A 22,512-nucleotide genomic window follows, 5' to 3' on the forward strand; every position below is an offset into this window, starting at 1 on the left:
TTATTAATGTCCTCCTAAACTTCTTTACGTACCGAGAATGGAGCTTTACCCATCGATCTTTTACGATAGTCTCTAGCTTCAAATTCACCTTCTTCTTCTCCTTTCCAAGTTCTTACGCCTTGCGAGCTCGTTCAACTAGTGTTACGAATTCTTTTATCTCGAAAATACCCACTAGTAGCTTTAAATCTTCATTCAATCCTTCTTCAAATCTCTTGCACATAGCAACCTCATCACCACACACTCCGAGCATACCGATCGAGTCTTACGAACTCATGTTCAGATTCGACATCTTGTCATACGGCCTTGCTTGAGTTCCAAGAATTCCTTACGCTTTTGATCGATGAACTGTTGACTAATATATTTCTTTCAAAATTCATTTGAAAGAAATCCCAAGTAACTCGTTCGTTTGGGACTATGGAAATCAAAGTCCTCCACCAATAGTAAGCTGAGTCTCGCAACAAGGATATAGCACACTTTAGACATTCATCGGATGTGCATGACAGTTCATCAAACACCCGAATGGTGTTATCAAGCCAGAACTCGGCCCTTTCGGCATCATCAGTAACTATGGCCTTGAACTCCTCAGTCCCGCGCTTCCTAATCAAGTCTACAGGTGGTTTACTTAGCCTCACAGGATCAGTAAATGATGGTATTATGGGCTCTTGGGGTGGATTATTCAAATTCGGGAATGGTTGGACAGCCGGATTGGTTCGGGCATATTGCGCGACCCACTCATTCATCATGGTGAAGAAGGCTTGTTTTGCCCCCTCATCTTGATTATTTGCAGATGACTGAGGTTCAACAGGCGGTGTCCCTTGCGCAGGAGCAGCCGCTACACTTTCAACGTCATCCGCTAAGGGTCTCTCTACCCCGGGTTCCATTTGCTAATCAAAACAAAAATTTTAACCGTCAGAAGTCATCACATTATTAAGCACTAACATTAAGGCATGTATAGCTAGACTCATACACGCTATGGTAGTCCTAGAACCGACTAAACCATAGCTCTGATACCAATGAAATGTAACACCCCGATCCCGTGGCCGTTACTGGAAATCGAACACGAGGTGTTATTGAGCTTACTTCATTTATTTCCCCAAATTTTTTTCCGACATATGTCGGCTAATCGTATCGTAGTCGCTTTAAAAATCATATCTTGAGTTCTCAAACTCAAAATCCAATTCCGTAAATTTTCCCTGAAACTAGACTCATATATATATATGGTAGAATTTTGTAGAATTTTTGGTTGGGCCAATTAGTACAGTTTATTCATTAAAGTCTCCCTATTTCAAGGTTCGACTATCTTGACCTCTGTGCATTTCAACTTAAATATCTCCCTGCAGGGCTTCAATGCCTATACCGTTTGTCTCTAATGAAACTCGATGATGAATCTGTACATATAAGGTACGACCTCTAATTATCTCGATAAAATTTATGGTAAATTTCCTAAGTCGAACAGGGGATCCAGAAATCGCCTCGCCCTACTTGAGAGAATTTAAACATCTCTTAACATATAGCTCATATGGTCGTTTCGCTTCTTCCGTATGAAAATAGACTCATCGATCTTCGATTACATAATTTATTCATTATTTAATTTCATTTCTACTATTTTTAGAAATTTTTCAATCTCACATCATCTTCTGTTTGCATCTCATTACTAGAGTAAACTATGCCTATTTCATGATTTTCCTTGGTCTAACTAATAATTCATCATACATGTCACCAATTATGACCATGACTAGCCATGCCAGAGGCTAATCATCACCGACCATCTCCCTACTACACTATAGCCATATCATGAGTATAGCAATCGAAAATAAATCAGCCACGACATATGGCGTAATAATCGAGTAGACCTCAACCAATACTCAACCAAAACCGAATTACTAAGACTTGTGACCAAACATCATAAAACCAAATCCAACCGAACATTTATGCCATTTTCGCATGGCTAAAAGGTTACATACCAAATTTCAAACAAACATAATAGCCTATACATGCCGAAATGTTCTACTAGACGAACTAAGAAGAAAATACCAAAAGTTGCTAGCCGGTGTGATGACTTCGACGATGGTCCCGAGCACACAAAATGGATCAAGAACCTAAATAAGCAACAAATAAGCACACCAAATGAGTACATAACTCAAGAAGTCATAAGCACTACTCTACCGTCCAACAATAATAATCATAAGTGAAAACAAATAATACAAAATCAATTTTTTCCAACCATAACAAACTATGCTACAATTTCTTAAATTTTTGGTTCGATCTCATGCCAAGTCCTTCAATCAAATCAAATGCCAAGTCAGCCCAATCGATTTAGATCCATTTCCTCAAGTTTGGAACAATGATGCACTAGATAAATTTATGCATACACCGCACAACCTCAATTTCGATATTTATTTAGTAGCTCAATCACTTACCTCGTTCATGCACAATTTATATCAACAACCGAATGTTGCACACATAGTGCTTATTATGTTCGCACACATAGTGCCATAGTAAATCGCACACATAGTGCCATAGTAAATCGCACACATAGTGCATTTGAGATTCCCTCATGCTTCAACCTCCCAATCGGCACACATAGTGCCACCTAATTTTGCACACATAGTGCCCTATGTTGTTTCATCATGGTAAAGCAATTTACTTAACTCAAATTGTACATATGGTCATATTAATAAGTAGGAGAATCACTCTGAAAAATATCTATCCAAGGAGTTCTCACAAAAGTGCTTAAGGACTTACCTTGTGTTGGGTATAACGGTTCAACCCGGCTACTCGATGTCCTTGGCTTTGCCCTTGCTTGATTCCCTTCTTTAACTTCTCGGCTTAATAAATAAATTAACTAGTTTAATCATCTTGTTAAACATTTATAATTCAATTACACATGCATATGTATGTTTGTATATTCGCAACCACTCTTACTAATTACCCATTTAGTCGATTATACATATAATTAAAGGTAACATCACGAATGGGCATACTTATGTATATATATATATATATATATATATACATAACCGAATGTGCACCAAAAATTTGATTCAACATCACCTACATACTCACTTTGATGGCCGAATATATATATACATGTACAATGTCATCTATAACATCATCTAAACACCTAAATTCTTCTCATGCACACTTGATCGACTTTTTCCCAATCTAGCATAGCTTCACCTCCATTTGTAATATCATATAAATCCACATGTGACTACATTTCTTAAGTTCAACATCTTAATGCCCATTATAGCCACTCCTATAATCTAAATCTAAAAATCGGCAACATCCCCTTTCAACTATGTTAGCCGAATACTCATTCTCGTCTTAGTCCTAAATTCGGCACCTCCAACAAAATGACTTAACAACTTCAACTTTCATGCTAACATAACAAGCAACTTAACACATCCATATAACTAACATGTTAACAAAGATCAAGGTATCAACTAAAATTTTAAGCTTCTTTGTCAAATCCCAACTCTCCAACAACCCCAAATCCAACCATGGGATAGATAGAATTCAAACTAACAACCAAAAATATACATGAATTTAAAGGAATAACTTCAACATACCTCAACCTAGATACAAGTATGGCGAACTTCTCCAAAGCTTTTCTCTCTTTCTTTTACTTGGTTTTTTCATTAAAGGATAGCAAGGATGAACACACCCTTTTTTTGTTCATTTTCTTATTATTAATCTTTATTTCTCCTCTATTTTAATTACTTACCAATATTAAATAATAAACAACATAATCTTGGAAGAATGAAGCCATGCTTGGCACCACTCAACATAATTTGGGCATTTTGACATGCAAACCCAAATTTTCATATTTCAATACTATTTGGTCCTTACTTATTTACCTATCAAAATTTTCTAAGTCTCTCAACTAAATCCTTTCAAGCAAGATTCACATTCCTAAGATAAAAATTAAAACATTAATTTTTTATACAAGTACTACCACACATATAAGGTATGCAAATAAAATTTTAACTAAATTTTATGACTCGGTTTTGTGGTCCCGAAACCACATTCCGACTAGGGTCAAATTATGGCTGTCACAAAAACTTTCTTCAAACGCATATAACTCAGCCCACTCGATCTGTATCCTATCCACTTTAAAATCGCAGCTTCCACCCATAACAAAACCCTCAGAGTCACGTGCAAGGACACCAAACCCTATTTTGTCGTTAATAATAACTGTATCAAAATTAATTTTAACTTTATCAGTAGGCAATTTCTCCCACTTATTATCCACCATATGAGGCGGTAAGATTAGTTTGTTGGTCATGTTGTGGATACAAAAATTTTTACTAAGACTTTTAGCTCTCTCCCAAATAACCTAAGCAACTTCCTCTTTTCCTCGAAACAACATATTATTTCTATTATTCTAGCTGTTCCATAAAATGGTGATGAAGTCGACCATGGCTTTTTTATCCAGAATCCTCATCGCTTATTCCAGCCAATCAATGCAGTTGAATAACTCACTATTAATAATTCTCCCATTGAGACCTCCAATGGTAAGAATAGCCTTAGCATTTGGGTAGTCATTGAGAGTGTGAACAAGGGTTTCTCTCTTTTCACCACACCTAAAGCACTCTCTATCATCAATCTAGCGAATCTATGCAATCTTGTTTTTCGTAGGGAGGAGCTCGTGACCAAGTTGCCAAGTAGACACCCTAATTTTCGGGAGAGTTTTAAGTTTCCATATCGCCTTCCAAAAAAATCTATGAGGCCCTATGTACACTTTTTTGAGAAGGAGCCACAAGTAAGCAGTTTTAAAAGTATAGTAACCATGAGGGTTTTGGAACCACATCATGTTATCATTCCGGCCGTTGGGGAAAAAGGAAGGCTACAAATTTGCTTCCTCATACAGCTATCGTATATCTCATGAACTCTATTAATATTCCAGCACATGCTTTCCTTATCCCAAAGCTCGTGCACTTTCCTTTCATAGACATGTTAACCACTTTCTTGTATCCACTCACCGTTGAGCCATTCGAAACCCCAATTGTCCTTATGGATATCAATTTTTCCACCATTCCCAATTTTCTACCCAAAACCATCTTTGAGGATTCTCACAGTAGTAACTATACTATTCCATGTGAATGACGGTTTGTCAACCTTTTTGGAATAAAATATGTTACCCTCGTGGAAATATTTAGAATAAGGACCTCATAGCATAATGTGACTTTGATCGTGAGTAGCCTCCACACTTATCTGCCAAGAAGAGCTATGTTGAACAATTGAATATCTCTAAATCCCAGCCCTCCCATTTCTTTCGGCATGTACACTTTTTCCTAAGCGAGTATAGCCCACCCACGCCCTTTAACTTTGCATGCTCACCACATTCTTCGCATCTTTGCTTGCATCTCCTAGACAGTACCCCTAGGTACAAGAAAAACAGATAAAGCGTAAGTTGGCAAGGATTGTAATATAGATTTAACAAAGATTTTTCTTTCCTTATAGGAGAGGAGTCTTTTTGACCAACTATTAATCCTGCATGAGAAACGGTTAATAATGCTAACAAAATCCTTAGATTTTTTCTTTCCAACATGGAAGGGGAGACCGAGATAATTGTCTAAACTTTCAACAAATTTTATGCGAAGCATGTTTCCCAACATCCGTCGTTGGTCCATGGGAATATTTGAGCTAAATAATACCATAGATTTTTCCAAGTTTATTTGTTAACCCAAAGCAAGTGTAAAATCTCTGAGGATTCTCATGAAATTTCCTTTTTGTTATTCCTGATAAAAAGAAGAGCGTTGTCAGCGAAAAATAAGTGATTTACATGAAGGCCATTTCGGCTAGCCCTAATTCCTCTAATTAGGTTGGCTTTTTGAGCATTTAAAAGCATTCTCGAGAATGCTTCCATACAAAATAAGAATAGGTAAGGAGAGGGGGTCCTTTTGTCGAAGACCCCGTTTGGGAATAATAGTCTCCGAAAGAGTCGTGTTACATTTCACCATATATTTCATTGTTTTAACACATTGCATGACTTTATCGATCCAAGCATCTTTAAAATCGATCTTCTTCATAACTTTTTTAAGGAAATTCCATTCCACCCAGTCATGCACCTTGCTTATATCGAGCTTAATGACAAGCCCTTTGTTCAGACCATTTTTTGAGCTTTGGAGATAGTACATCATCTCATGGGCAATAAGGATGTTGTCATGGATCATTCGGTCAGGGACAAAGGCGCTTTGGTTCTAACTGATGCAAAAAGGGAGGGTGTTCTTCAAATAGTTCGCTAATACCTTTGCAATAATCTTGTAGATCACCCTGCATAAACTTATAGGTCTAAAGTTAGTCATGTCCATAGGGTCTTTAATCTTAGGAATAAGCATAATAACTATTTCATTAATACAAGAGATATCCTTACTGCCATCTAAATTTCATGGTAAAGTTTAAGGACATCTTTACCTACAACCTCCTAATTCTCTTTAAAGAAAATCCCCGAGAGGCCATCAATCCCCAAGGCTTTGCATGGATCTATGTGGTTGAAGGCATCAATGATTTCCTTATTCGTGAAGTGCTTAGCCAGCTTAGCATTCATATCTTGAGTAACCTTAATTTGAATGTCATTGATATAATTCTCAACATTTGGAGCAGCAATAGACTTAAACAGTTTTCTAAAATATTCTCCAGCAACTTTGCTAACACCTTGTATGCCATAGTTAATGTAAGTTAAAAGGGATATGAATGTTATCCATATGAATAATGAGTCACTCACTTGCCAAGTAAGTTAACCTTGTAGTTAAGTATAGTGACAATTTAAAATGATTGTTTCCATGATGTTTGAATGTGTTATTGTGAGTGTACATGGTGTGTGTGTGTGTGTGTTTTTTTTTTTTTTGAGTATACCAAGTGATGGTTTTTAATTGGTGATGTTAAGGGCAAATTTAAGTGAGTTTTGAGGTGATTTTTGGGTCCTAGCATAGTTGTATCTATACATATGCTAAATTGTATCACAATAAGTAAGTTAGTGAAAGTAAAAGTGTACGATAGTAGGGACTTGTATTTGTACAAATTCTCACTTGTACCTGTACAGACAAAACATTGTCCTTTTTTTATTTTGAGTTGCTAGATCCCGATGACCTTTGAACATTTAGGAATTGTTTTAAAAGATTTCTAAATTGTTTTAAAAGTTTTAATAATGAATTTAATCAATTGAAATGGTTTGATATGAATGAATTTTGTTGGAAAATATGGACATCACATATATAATAAGGGTAATTACATATTATTATTTACTATCATGATAGGTTAGCTCAAATTAAAAGTGATCTAATTTGGTTAAAATTTTATTGGGCTTTAATTATTAAATAAAGTATGGGTCAAATATGTGTAGATACTTTAGTAATTGAGTTCTAATCAAATTCTAATTAGCAATCAAATTCTAATTAATGATGGGCTAATTAGAATTTGATTAGAATTAATATGCCAAGGTTATAAATATTAGGGTTATGGTCCCCAAATTACACACAAGATATCTTTTCTAATATTTCATCATTAGGAAAGAGAGAGCAGAATTCTCTGAATTTCTTGTGTGCTAATTTGGAGGATCAAATCCCCAAGATCGGGTAAAACTTCAAGAAATTCATGGATTCAGGTACACTTCCGCATCTAGTTTTGTTCTTGATTTATTCTTGATGATTAGACATGATAAATCCTAGTTTACAGTTCTAATTTTATATTAGATATTATTTAAAATTCTAACAAGTGGTATTAGCTTTGTCATATTGAATCATTGAGAATGAATTGATTCTTTATTAATTTTGGATTGATTCATTTTTCTTTTTTAGTTTTATGGATTTGATATTTTAATTATATATTATGTTGAATCTTTGAGATTCTTGATAAATTTTTGGGTTTTGATTCTTTAAATAAAGTTTTAAGGTTTTATAAATATAATCTAGTTTAATATTTGCATATTGTAACACCCCAAACCCGGCCTGGATGTTATGACCGGATCTGATGCACCACATTGGTGCGTTCAAAACACTTAGTTTGGAAAAGCTGAGTTGGTGTTGTAAAAGATACTTTTAAAAGAAGGTTAAAGTGAATGGAAACTGCACCGGTAGGAAACCAGAAAAAGAGGAGGTGAGTCTGCTTGATTGCTTAAGTACCAAGCTCTCTTGGATCCAATCCTAGACATGCACGCCGCCATTGCCACACTCTAACATCTTGTATAATTTTGAGAAAACCGTTTGATTATGACCATCTTAAGAAAATGATTAAGGTTGCAAAACGTTTGCTTAAATTATTTATTTTCTTGGGAAAACATTTACTTTATGGAAACTTTGTGCGTCATCGTGATCTTTTTAAAACAAGTAGATTTTATAAAAGCGAACCCTAGTGCTAGCCAGTTTAATAATCCCCACAATAAAAGTAATTAAAATAGCGGCCTTATTACAACTTTAAGCATAATAAAATAAAATAATCCAATTAAAGGCTAAACTTCTTTAAAATCGGCAATTAATCTTCATGGCCACTCTGAATCCCTTGACTCCAAGTCCACCAATTCTAGGGCTCACCGCAAGGATGGAATAGGAAGGGGTGAGTTTGGGAAAACTCGGTGTATCTGAAACCCATCCAAAGCCCAATTCAGCTCGAGCCCATTGGGCCTAAGCCCTATTCAGATAACAAGACACAGAGGTCAAGCCCTTTTCGAATCACAGAGCAAGGCCTTAGCCCTTTTTAACATAACAGTGTGGCCCATAGGCCCGTTCAATAACATGTGTAACAACAAGTAATAATGAATGCAAGCCCATCCGGGAGACTACTCAACCCACCAACCGCTACACTTGCCCGTACCAACCCTACACACCATGTGGGAATATCTCAACCCACCCAAATTTCACACACACAGTTGCGAAGAACGCACTCAAATTTCGTCGATTGAGACAAAGCCTCCGATGCGTGGATGAACCACTTTCAGTACTTCCTCCATTAATACCCCAACCCCATGCAATGAGATATTAATAAAAGCATATCATGTAAAATACAACATTGATCAATCATGCGATTCACCAATTTAAAACCCTAGGGGTATATCGGTAATTTTGCTCTTTAGAGGTAATTTCGTGATCTACGCTGCTACACAAGCTAATTCAGTAATTTTTATCAGTTTTATGCAATTTGATTCCACCATCTACCTAACGAGCTAATTTGCCCATCTCTTACCCATATTGGTCTCGTAAGCCCATTGGGCCCGATTTGACCCATCGAGCCCCTTTTTCTGAAATACGCTAAAACGTCACGCGAACGTGCTTACCACTTTGCGGTGCGAGATCTAACAATTACTCTATGCCTTGAGAGCATTCGCACACTCACATGACCATGAAATGCCGGAATTTCGGCATTTCGGCTTTTTACCAATTGAACTAAGAAAGGGTGTTCGGTACACACCTGATTTGCGACGACTGCTTTTGAGATCCCTTTCGATGTCCTACAATTTATTAGCACAGTTCTTATTTACAAACCATAATCACTAAACCCCCAAAACTTACTTATCCATGATCGAACCATATCCCTAAAAAGCCTTTGAAACCTTACCTTTTTACCAAAGTCGATAGCTATCTCCGAATCCGATTCCTCCAACTCCCACGCCTTCAATCCAACACTTAAGAAGACACTAATCATTGACAGAAAACATCAGTTAAAAGCCTTTAGAGCCACATGCCCAAATCGACAGCCTCTCTAGATTTTAGGGATTTCGGCTTTTTCGAAGTTGTAAAATAAGACTAGATCTGAAGTGATGAGCACTTACCACTTGTTCCTCTTTGATTTCTACGTAGATCTGATGCAGATTTATCCTCTAAACGATGGTAGAACTCGAATCTAGAAGATCTGAAGTTTCGGCTATAAGTCCCTAAATCTATGGTATTTCGGCTTTTTAGGTGATGAAGAAGATGATGGTTTGAGGCTATAACCTTGGAGTAATGTTGCCGACAGATATTAAGGGTTTAGAGAAGATGAATGTTGATCACAAGGAACAAAAATACTGAAGGATTTGGCTTTGGAGAAATCGGCACAAGTAGTGAGTTTTCAGGATTTCGGCCTTTTAATGGCGATTGGTGATGAAGGTTTAATGGAGGATGGGATCGACAAGGAAGGTGAATAAGATGGTCAGAAGGTTTTGGCTAGAAGGAGAAGCATAAAGGAAGAGAAAACATGTAGGAAAAGAGAAGAAGAAAATTCGGCACAATGAGAAATAGACTTGTGTTTTCGGCTTTTGTGAGAATTCAGAAAAGATGAAAGAAAGCTTTCAGGTGGCTAACCCTAATTCTCCAAGATAGAAAAGAAAAGAACCTAACCCTAATATTAAATTAGAGCAATCGCCCATCTCTAAGGCCCTTGTCGAAATTTACTTGTGTGATCACATGCCTAGTACATGCCTAAAAATTAAAAGAAAAACAATATGCCTACCTTACAACTTGAACCCTGGACCTCTAATTCCTTCCCAGGCGCCACTTTTTTTAGGAACTTAGTGGCGTCACCTTGCCACTTCACCAAGGCCTTATTTGTGTCATAACTTACGCAGTTCTTCTTAAAAGCCCACTTAACCAAATCTCCTATTCACTTAAAAATCCCACCTTGATATTTTACCGTGTTTAGCTTAGTCTTGGGCCTTCTAAAGGTCTACTAACACATTTAAACATAATTCCAATATTTAGAACATGAAAATTTCAAGATTTACTAAAATCACAAAACCCAAAAAAATCCGAAAATCAAGGCATTACAACTAATATTTTTTTCCTTTCCGATAATAATAATAATTTTATAAATATATCTAATAATAAAAATTTCAAATATCAATAATACAGTAAATAATAATAATTTTCATAAAAATTTCAAACATACATACAAGAAATACTTTTCTAATAATAATAATTTTATCTCATAATACTAATTAAAATTTCATAAAAATTTAAAATATCCGTAATAATAAATATAGTAAAAATTTTCTAGTGGTAATTTAATAAAATAATTTTTTTCTAAACGATAATATTTAAAACTTCCTAATTATTCAGGTTTTCTTCTATTCAATCCAGGACTCAAAACCCAACTCTTCTAGGCCCCAAATTCAGGATGTTACACATATGCTATTCGAAAGATGAAGGTCTATTTATTTATTTATAATCAATTGATAAAAATTGATTTGTGAGATTTCTTTCTCTTCTTTTCACACAATTATTTTATAAATTTTGGTTAAAGTCATTATTAAATTAAAATTACAGACTTACAACTTTTTTACAATTGAAGAATTCCAATTGGGTTGTATAATTGGTTTTGAAAGTTAATTCACTTGATAATCGAATAAATGAATGTTGGTAAGATATATTTTTTTTGCACTATTTGTTTTAAATTTTCTGTTTGTGGTTGAATATATATGGAATCATCATCCTTTATCTTTATTTATGATGAATTATATTCACCATTGAATTCAATTCATATATATAAATGATTACTTTTGGTTTCTTTTATAATTATTTTATGTAAGTTTTAGTCTTTATGGAATCGACTAAAATTAAAAATTTGGGATTATTTTTTAAATATGGTGGCTATGAATTTTCATAGGTAGTGGTGCATATAAAGACTTTTATATAATTTGTGATTCTTTTTATATTTTGTGGTTATGGATTTTTTTTAGTATTTGTGCGTATAAAGAAGTTTTATGATAATGTCTTTAGTCATGAATATAAATTTGAGTTTACATGAGATATGTAAGGCAAGCCAAGATTATTTTTATATTTGTGTGTGTATATATATTATATGCATATCAATGATTTTGAGGATTAATGCATGATTATAGTTTGTGTGAACAGTGTTTATAACCATTATTCAATAAGATATCTTTTATAGTTTAATTAGTGAAATTAATTTTTGATGGATATCATTGAAGTTATTTTTTTTGTTACAGTTATATATTCAATTTTATGGATGCTTTGGTGCAAATTCATGTCAATTATATACATATTTAAATAATTTGGTTTTAAATTTGGTTATATAATCTTAGGTTTTGGCATCTTATGGTTCCAAATATTTGGTTAAATTATGATGATATGGTTTATTGTATGAATTGGGGGATATGCCAACTATTATGATTTTGTTTTTTTGAGATTTATTGGCTTGAAAATATTTTTCAAGTATTGATGTGAATATCTGTTTAATCATAAATACAACTTTGGATTTACATGGTAAATTCAGAATAAGTTTTTCTATTTGATTATGAATACATGTATATGCGTGAATTGCTTTGGTGTTTTTATCCATGCCAAAATTATAAATACATGTGCTTGTTAATTATTTGGCTTTGAACCACTACATTATTTCTGTTTGGTTTTGATATATATGATTTTGGAACAAAAAAGAAAAGAAATAGTCAAAAAATTAAGGTTTTCGGTTTTTTATTGCATTATTAAGACAATCTTATTTTGGATTATTTCAAAATCTATAAAGCAATAAAAAAATAGTTTTGACATTTGACTATTGGGGAAATTTAAATTTGAATATTGGTATGTTTATATATATTTTAAAATAACTTAATTGAAGCAAAAAGTCACCAAAGTGATTTTTTGTATAAATTATTTTGTTTTAAAATATAAAAGTTTGTGCATGTAACTTAAGTTATGTTAATATTGATTGGCCCAAATGAAGGTTAATAATATTACATGTGCAACTATGGTGATAAACATGTGACAGTTATTTGGTTTTACATGTGAGTAACAAATTAGCCCAGAGGAAGATTTATTATTCGACATGTTCTTATTGTCAATGTTTGATTACTCCACCAAGATATCACTTACAAGTTAATATTTTGTCCAAAGATGAAATACTAATGGAGCGTCCGATATCTTGATATGAGGTTTTCCTTTGTTCGAATTATTTTAGTTTAAATTTAAAGTCTTATGTGAGGTTATTTTGATTTATTCAGCTATTATTATATTTACCAACATCACTGTATGTTGTTTTGGGATAAATATATATATAAATATATATTATTATCTTTTAATTTGATTGAAAGATGAAATTAAGGTAAATATTTTGAAACAAATAAATTCAGATTTTGGCTTTTAATTAAGGATATCTAATTAGTTAAAACAAAATGCCGCCAAAGTGACCTCTTTTGTGTAGATTAGTTTATTTAAAATATTAAAATGATTATATGTTTTTGTGATTCATGCGTTTATTAATTGACCCAAAGGTAAGTTAATATTTGGAAGAATTACAACAACGTCTGTGGTGATAAATGTGTGACAATTATAAGGTATTTTATGTGAGCAATAAGTTAGTCCAAAGATTAATTCATTGTTTGACATAGTTTATTGTCAATGTTTTATTGCTACAACAAGAGTACTGCTTACTGTTAATATTACTGTCTAAAGACTTGATATTATTGTTGTGTTTGGTATCTTGAGATGGGATTAGCTATTATCCTGAATTTATTGTTTACTTATGAATATTGATGTGAGCTTTTTATTTATTTTTTGTTCTATATTTAGCTAATTCATATTCTACTGCCACAATATCTGCTAATATAAATTCTATACCCATGCTTAATGGGACTAATTTTAAGGAATGGAAAAGGCACTTACTTATAGTGCTTGGTTGTATGGACATAGACCTTACACTAAGGGAAGAACAACCTGCACCTCTCACTGTGAAAAACACCCCTTATGTTAAGAGGGATTTTGAGAGGTGGGATCAATTCAAATTGTATAAGTCTAATGATCATGAAGCACAACATTTTAGAAGCCTTTAGGGGCATAGAATCTGAAAAGATTACTCAGGCCAAAGCACAACATTTTGAAGCCTTTACATTCGATTTAGAGATGAATTTTATTGATAATTGTATATACCATAAGTTTAGTGGGAGTAAGGTTTTATATTTTGTTTTATATGTTAATGACATACTGCTTGTCAATAATAAGTATAGCATCAATCAATGCCCTAAGAATGATTTTGAGATTACAAAAATGCATAAGATTTTTTACATTTTAGCAATAGAAAATCTAATGTACATTCAGGTTTGTATACATTGGAATATTATGTATATTATTGGGATGTTAGGCAGATATTTTAAGCAACCCTAGTTTGGATCATTGGATAGCATCTAAAAAGGTTATAAGGTATTTTTAAAGAACAAAAGATTACAGGCTCACATATCAGTGATCTAATTAGTTAGAGATTATCAGGTATATAAACTCCGATTTTGATGGAATATGATACAAGATTTTGTCACTAAGGTGCCACTTGTGAAAACAAATTGCAGTCTTTTATTCCAATAGCAACAGGAACACATTAAAGTCAGAACACATAAACTTTAAGTTCCTGGTTGTTAAACTCAAAGTTCAGAGTGGTTCGGTGCTTATAAAACATATTAGGACAAACTCCATGATTGCGGATCTGCTTACTAAGGAACTGCACCTAAAGTTTTATAAGAGTACATTGCTCATATGGGTGTAATGTCATTTAAAAGATATTTGGTTTTAGGGGGAGTTTGTATTTTTAAATGCTTTTATGTTATAGACACATTTTCAGTTATTCCAGTTTAAAGATAATAAGTTTATTTTCTACAGAAATAAAGTTTATTTGGTTTATTCACACTCTAATTTTGGTAAGGTTTGATCTCACTAAGGAGGATCAGTTGGAAATAGACATGTTTAGATCATATTGCATGTAATTTTCATGCTACACATCCATACTTGATCTATGTCATTTGGTTGTGTTAATATACGTGATCATGAATGGATTTAGTTACGATATATGTAATGAAAGTCGCCTTGGTTCTATATTAACATAATTAATGGACGAGATTGTTCGGAATACCTTTTGGATATGATAGTAAAATTTTGAGCTCATAAGGTTATATAATGACATGTAATTTATAGAGTAATTAGTATATATATGTGGTCCAAGTGGGAGACTGTTGGAAAATATGGACATTACATAAATAATAAGGGTAATTACATGTTATTATTTACTATCATGATAGGTTAGCCCAAATTAAAAGTGATCTAATTTGGTTAAAATTTTATTGGGCTTTAATTATTAAATAAAGTATGGGTCAAATATGTGCAGATACTCTAGTAATTGAGTTCAAATCAAATTCTAATTAAAAATGAGCTAATTAGAATTTGATTAGAATTAATATGCCAAGGTTATAAATATTAGGGTTATGGTCCCCAAATTACACACAAGATATCTTTTCTAATATCCCATCATTAGGAAAGAGAGAGCAGATATTCTCTGAATTTCTTGTGTGCTAATTTGAAAGATCAAATCCCCAAGATCGGGTAAAATTTAAGAAATTCATGGATTCAGGTACGCTTCCGCATCTAGTTTTGTTCTTGATTTATTCTTGATGATTAGACATGATAAATTTTGGTTTACAGTTCTAATTTTATATTAGATATTATTTAAAATTCTAACAGATTTATGTTTGACTTTCTTATTGAATTTAAAGTATAAGCTAGATTAAATTACTCTAGCAACCATTATAGGTCTCCTATTAGGACTCGATGATTGGGTCAAATGTAGGATGTCACATATAATCTACTAATCTAGTTAAATTTTAATTGAAAACAATTATGATAAGGAATTTTTATGTTATGGACTTGTTTCCATGTGTTAAACATGTTTTCATACTTTTGGTTTGACATATATCTTGCTAGAAGGCATATAGAGACATGATTGCATGACTCGGAATACTATTTTCCTATAGTTCTAGATTTATGTCTTGGGACTAGATGAAAGTCTTAAGATATGGTAGCCTGAGTATTGAGACTTGATTTCCAAGTCTCACGTAACACTTTGTACCCAACTTGAATTAGGGACATTGATATTTTTAAAATTATGGAACTGAAATAAAATCAAAGAAATTACAAAATAAAAAATTTAGAAAAGAAGAATTTGAGAAAATTTGAATGAAAAACATTAAGAATAAAAGAGTTGAGAAAATTGCGAGAGTAGATGTATAAGATTGAGAGAATTGAGAGAATAGATAAATAAGATTAAATAAATTTTTTTTGAAAATAGACAAGGTATATATAGGAAAAAAAATGTCCTTTGGAGAAAAAAAATGTTGACATTGGAGAAAAAAGTGTTACCATGCGTCAACTTGCCATTGATCCCAAGGTTAGAAACTCAATGATGGTGATTATCTAACTGTTTATATAATTTTTTTTAGAAATCCGACTTTGGTACGATACAATGCCATGTGGCAAAAATGTGCCATGTGATTTTTTAAACCAGTACATTTTCACCTCTTTTCTCCACGTCACTTGAAAGCGCATTCTACACAAATTGTTTTTGCCTTCTCTTTCCAAGATCAACTTATTTCTGTAATTTTCAAATAAAACATATCAAACCTTAATTTTTTTTTAAATTGGCATATATGCTTAATTTTCTTGGAAATAAAGAGGAAGGAAAAAAAAAAGATAATGAAAATCTTATCATTGACTCTCCAATATAATCTTCAAAGCAAGAAACAGTAGTCGGCAATGGTTAGAGATAATGATCAACAACAATTAAGGTTGAAACTTGAGATGAGAGAAGAGTTGAAAAGAAGTAGAGAGGCAGCCGTTGGAACATGTGATGTTGGAGTTTGCAGAATATAGAAAAGAGAAAAAATTTTGAGAGAAAGAGAAGAAGAGAAGACTAACCTTTGCATTCAAATTTTTGCATAACTGCTTCTTGGGCCCTTGGGCAATTATAACCACCAGGCCGTTACAACCAATTTGAACTTCCGTTAGACATGTGCAATATTAGAGTGAAACGCACCATTTTACTCAATTCCCTTCATCAACACTAAAACGCTGCGTCTAACCCCCCCTTAAACTCTCCGTTTTATTGAAGTTTCTAAACATAAAAGATTAAACACTGTCGCTTTGTTAACTAACTTAACTGCTAATTAAGACTTAAGAATTTGACCCGTGTCAACATGGCAGAGCAAAGAGCAGCAGGGTTGTACTTTTCTTCTTCTAGTGTTTTAGTAGGCACAAGACAGATTTTTTTTAGGTTGGGTGATTGGGTTGGATTGATTAAATTTTTTAGGGTTTGGTATGTTTTCGATGGATTTGGGTTGCAAAAGTCGGTTTAACTGGTTTTGCATTGGTTCATTCGGGCGGTTCAACTGAAGTTCACGACTCAACTAGTTCTCATCCTTACTCCGGATTTCAATAACATTGGAAAAAACAAAGAAATAATACTGAATATATAAAACCCAAAAATAAATCCAAAACCAAGTAAAAGAGGATATTATACCCTTCCCGGTTCCGGCCAACTTTTTCCGGTCAATCACTCACGCATTTTGGTTTTCGCTTAGAGCTGTAAATAATAAACATATATTAGTTCGGATTTCAATTGGTTAGGGTTTCTTTTTTCTCCCTTCAATACAGTAGGAGCTGGTTTTTGCTTTCAAGTATTTACTGGTTAGATTCCAGAGCAGTCTCTATCTCTTTCCTAGGGTTTGTGGAATTCAGAGTTCAATTCGTTGCTCTGTTTATCTCATTTAACGCTTTCTTCCCACTAATTTTTTTGCCGACCTGATTAAATTAAAAATTTTTGGCGGTTGATTTTGCTAGGGTTTTAGCTACTTAAGCTGAATTCTGGAAATTAGGATTTCGAAGTTTCGAATTTATTCCTTTTGGGTTTTTTTTTTCTTGAAAGGAAAATAGGAAATTTCAAATTCGAGTTGAAGGTTTTCCAATTTGAATAAATTTCTTCAAGAAAACTAGGAGAAAAAAGAAGCCCAGAATTCAAAATCTCAAGTTTCATGTTTTACTGTTCTTTTATGCGGCTTTCTTATTGATTTATCTCTGTTTTTGATACTGTGATGAAGTGAATAAAAGAGAAGAAGAATGGCCTCGTATAGGTCATTCCCACCACAATCCTTTCCTCCTCCACCTCCACCAAATCAAAATCCTCTCCCACCCCAACAACATTATGATCAAAATTACAATCAAATGAATTTGAAATCAAATTATCATTACCCTTCTTCAAGACCGCCCCAACAACAGCAGCAGTCACCGCCTCCTCCACCTCCACTTCCACAGCAGCAATATTCTTATCCCCCACCGCCTCCGCCACCTCCGGATTCTTCCTATCCACATCCCCCACCCCTTCCTCTGCCAACAGTGTCGCAAAATACCTTCAACTCACAGCCACCAATATACTATCCACCTTCACAGTACTCATCACAGTATGGCAATCAAGCAGTGCAGCCACCTCCTCCACCGCGTCCCCCAAGTTCTCCCGGTTCTTTAATCCCTCCACCTCCTCCTCCCAGTTCTCCACCTCCGCCTCCTCCAAAGGAGAGTTCTGGGGACAAGAGGTTAAGTGAGCGCAGTAAAGTGGGGAATAGAGATTTTTCAGGTTCTGGAAGGCGTGAACATGGGCATTCCAATCACAGGATTGGTGGTAGAGAGCACAAGCCAATGGTGCCCCCTGTAAAGAACCCAAATTTTCATGCAGGAAGAGTGGAAACAGAGGAAGAGAGGAGGTTGAGGAAGAAGAGGGACTTTGAGAAGCAAAGACAAGAGGAGAATCATAGACAGCAGATGAAGGAGTCGCAGAAGGCCCAATTAATGTCTTCCAGCAAAGCGCATGGTTCAATGATAGGCTCACGGATGGGAGATAGGAGAGCTACACCATTTTTGAGTGGTGAGAGGATTGAGAATAGATTAAAGAAGCCAACTACGTTCTTGTGCAAGTTGAAGTGAGTATATGGAAATGATGTTTTCTTTCTTCTTTACAGTTTTGTTTGATTCTTAGGCCATGCCAAATTTAGATATCAAACTTGTTAAATTTCACGTTTGTCATATCTAAGTTAGGTATTAAACTTTTCAAATTTCTTGTTTGTTATCCTGCCTTAATGAGTTTATCTAGTTTAGGTTGAATGATGCCTTCTCTTGTCCTACTTTTGCCATTTATGCTGTTCTGGAGATATCCATGGATGACTTAAGATGGAATTCGATAGAGTAATTAGTGATGTATATGGCTCTGATATTGGCATTGGCATAAGTAGGTTGATGAACCATGGATTAACTTGTCTCTTCATGTTGAATCTGCTCATATTGTAACTACAGTAGTTTTGACAACAATGGGATTTTGATTTTTCCTTTTGTTTTATTAAAATGATCTTTCCCACTGTTCCTTGCATTTGCATGTATAATAATACATTTTGGCTGAACACTGTACTTGATCATTACTTCTTGCAATTTCCTCCTTATTTTCCCATGTGAAATTTCTTTTTCATGTTGGAAAATGTTCCTTTGGATTACTTGTTTGACTATTTAGCTATGCAGTTCACATCTGATAATGACAAACACTTTTATCATATAGATTCCGAAATGAACTTCCTGATCCAAGTGCACAGCCCAAACTTATGGCCTTGAAGAAAGATAAAGATCGGTAAGAAATAGTGTTTTGCTCCAAAGAATGATGACTGTATTTTCTCCTTTTAAAACTCCAGGATCCAAATTTTTTATTGATTGTCTGATTGAATGTGTTTTCCATTTTTCTTTTATTTTTGTCGTTAGTTACCTATAGTTAGTATTCCTTTATCTGCAGAGAAAAATATTATTGGACTTGTAAAAGTTCAAACTTAAAAAATCTGGTTTTGGTCCTTGGGTCTTGATGTCATGATTTAATTCCTTTCTGAGATTTCTTGTTAATGTATACTTCTTTCTCACAGGTTTACAAAATACACCATCACCTCTCTGGAGAAAATGTACAAGCCTAAACTTTTTGTTGAGCCAGATCTCGGGATACCACTGGATTTGCTTGACCTCAGTGTGTACAAGTATCGTAATTCAGCTGCTTAAAATTATTTCTTTTGCCTTTGCTTTTTGTTGCTATTGTTTTGATTCTCTTCTCTCTTTTTTTAATTAGTCCTCCTAGTGTTAGACCACCACTTCCCCCAGAAGACGAGGAACTCTTGCATGATGATGTAGCTATAACCCCTATAAAGAAAGATGGCATAAGACGAAAAGAAAGACCCACTGATAAAGGTGTTTCTTGGCTTGTTAAAACACAGTACATTTCTCCACTTAATATGGAATCAATGAAACAGGTAATTGCTAACTACCTGTGTTCATATTTCATCTTCTGGATGATTACTTTTGGAAGCTGTGTCAAAACTAAATATATGTGGCACTTGCAGTCTTTGACTGAAAAGCAAGCAAAAGAACTGCGAGAACTTAAGGGAGGCCGTAATCTTTTGGAGAACCTTAACAATAGGTTTGTTTTATTCAAACCTCTTCTGAAGAGAAATTTTATTGAAATCAGATTTGCTAGAAACTTGTGTACTTCCACGACCACTGCTTGCTGACATTGAATATGTTGGAAATTGTATCAGGGAAAGACAAATAAAAGAAATTGAGGCATCATTCGAGGAATCCAAGTTACGTCCTGTCCATGCAACCAATAAAAACTTAGAGCCTATTGAAGTTATGCCTCTCTTACCTGATTTTGATAGGTATGGAATTAGTCAAGCCATTCTTTTTTGGTTTTACTTCAGTTTTTGGGCTCCCATGCTTTTAGATTTCTATCATTAGTCATTGTGCTGTGTTACAGCATCCTTATATGTGTTGTCCATGATGTGATTGTACCAGGCACAATGATCAGTTTGTTATGGTGGCATTTGATGGTGCTCCTACAGCTGACTCGGAAATATTCAGCAAGCTTCATGGCTCTGTTCGTGATGAACATGAATCAAGGGTGAGTTGAGAAATATTTTATTGCATTCATGCTGCACATAGGTTGTGTACCGTGCTTATAAAATTAGTGAATATCTCGAGACTCACATACCACCTGCATTACTATAGTTCATTGATATCTTGACTCTATTTTGTGGTAAGTTGAATCCTCTAATCTGCAAGATTAGTGGAAGAATACGTTATCAAAAAAGTGTGCCGTGTCATTCTGTTATTATTTATGATAAATAAAATAGAAGTTGATGTGTGGAGGATTTCTTTGTTAAAATTTATTTTTTGGCATGGTACCTTGCTTTTTGCCGAAATTAATCTGCATGCTGTCTCTAGGTCCTAATATTATCAGTGAGTATGCCATAAATAGTTGATAGTATCACTGCAGCATGTTGTCAGACTGATGATCCTAATCAACTCTGCAATTATTGTTGGCAGATTAAAAGAAAATTTTAGATAAAATTACCCATGGGCCGTGGGACACAATGGCCACTGATTCCATATAATGATTTCATTTGATATTGATCTTGGTTTTCTACTTTTTCCTATAATTGCAGGCCATTATGAAAAGTTATGTGGCACCAAGCTCGGATCCAGCTAATCCTGATAAATTTTTGGCATACATGGTGCCTTCCCTTGATGAGGTAGATATGCTTTGCATTCAATGGATCATATATCCATAGGCAGTAATGTTTTCTTTTTTCAGCCTAGCTTCAAATCTGTTGGTTTTAAGTGAGTTACATTCCAATTTTCATTTTTAATGGTTCCAGCTGTCGAAGGATATGTATGATGAGCTCGAAGATATCTCATATTCTTGGGTTCGCGAGTACCACTGGGATGTATGTAACCAAATTTCTGTAATGTTACATTTCTCAATCTGGAGAAGCTCCACATAAGCGATTTGTGACTTGTTTACAGGTGCGGGGTGATGGCGCAAATGACCCAACAACATACCTGGTTTCATTCAATGAAGGAGATGCCCGCTATGTGGTATACATTTGAGCAAAATTTATGTTTTTTGATCCATCTTTGGTAGAAATTCTGTTGATTAGTTTTGTGATTGTAACACACTCATGTTGCAGCCTCTTCCAACAAAGCTTAATTTAAGAAAAAAGAGGGCCAGAGAGGGAAGATCTGGTGATGAGATTGAACATTTTCCTATACCTTCCAGAATTACTGTAAGGAGGAGATCAACAGCTGCTGCAATAGAACTGCAAGAGCCAGAGGTATGCATGTTCAATTTTTTCTTTTTTGAAGATTCTTTTTCCAAATATTTGGAAGACGATATCAATGTACTAATGTCTGAATATGTTTGATACGGGTGTCAAACACGGATACCTACAAGCAAAAATATGAAGTCAGTGTCTAGAGTTTGCAGCATAAGTATAGTGAAATCTAGTTCTGATATATGCATTCCTGATATACAATCAGGTTTATTCCAACACAAGGGACAGTAATTCGAGAAGGTTGGATGCGGAAGATGGCGTGGGAAGAACACGGAAGCTTGCACGACATCAAGATGTGGGTCAGTATAGTGGACATGAAGATGACTTCTCTGATTGATTGGTGCAATGCATGAAATGGGGGTAACCCCCGTTTACAACATTTTTGAGGAAATAAATCAAAGATGGCGAGATGTATCATCCCCCCATTATTTTCCTAACATAAATTTGCTGTGACCATAGTTCAATTCAGTGGAGATGGATTTTTCTTTATTTCTTGTCTTATTGAGATGATAAGCAACCAAAAAAGGCTGACCTATTGAACAAGCAAAATATGCATTAAAGATCACCTTCGGACC

At 34.3% G+C, this 22,512-nt stretch overlaps 1 protein-coding gene across 3 annotated transcripts; it reads left to right on the forward strand.

Annotated features, from left to right (window-relative positions):
* The first annotated feature begins 16,911 nt into the window (after window positions 1–16,911).
* Window positions 16,912–22,426, forward strand: LOC108486132 (protein PAF1 homolog). Of its 3 annotated transcripts, none has more exons than XM_053024635.1 (13): window positions 16,912–17,435; window positions 17,846–18,721; window positions 19,348–19,416; window positions 19,700–19,807; window positions 19,897–20,077; window positions 20,168–20,244; window positions 20,363–20,482; window positions 20,619–20,724; window positions 21,269–21,355; window positions 21,482–21,550; window positions 21,630–21,701; window positions 21,794–21,937; window positions 22,143–22,426. In XM_053024635.1, the coding sequence occupies exons 2-13, from the start codon at window positions 17,865–17,867 to the stop codon at window positions 22,272–22,274; spliced, it is 2,022 nt and encodes a 673-aa protein (XP_052880595.1). In that variant the 5' UTR covers window positions 16,912–17,435; window positions 17,846–17,864; the 3' UTR covers window positions 22,275–22,426. The 3 variants fall into 3 exon arrangements, with proteins under 3 accessions (XP_052880595.1, XP_052880597.1, XP_017645463.1); XM_053024637.1 differs by having other exon boundaries at window positions 16,912–17,333; XM_017789974.2 differs by having other exon boundaries at window positions 16,912–18,721.
* The last annotated feature ends 86 nt before the right edge of the window (window positions 22,427–22,512 follow it).

The sequence above is a fragment of the Gossypium arboreum genome, chromosome 2, assembly GCF_025698485.1.
Source record: "Gossypium arboreum isolate Shixiya-1 chromosome 2, ASM2569848v2, whole genome shotgun sequence".
Lineage (NCBI taxonomy): Eukaryota > Viridiplantae > Streptophyta > Magnoliopsida > Malvales > Malvaceae > Gossypium > Gossypium arboreum.

Bases quoted from the DNA above. Each gene is read 5' to 3' on its own strand.
- LOC108486132 (XM_017789974.2), top strand. From the start codon at position 17,865: ATGGCCTCGTATAGGTCATTCCCACCACAATCCTTTCCTCCTCCACCT. The intron at 21,356-21,481 runs GTAGATATGCTT...TAATGGTTCCAG, and splicing joins TGGTGCCTTCCCTTGATGAG to CTGTCGAAGGATATGTATGA. The intron at 21,551-21,629 runs GTATGTAACCAA...ACTTGTTTACAG, and splicing joins TTCGCGAGTACCACTGGGAT to GTGCGGGGTGATGGCGCAAA.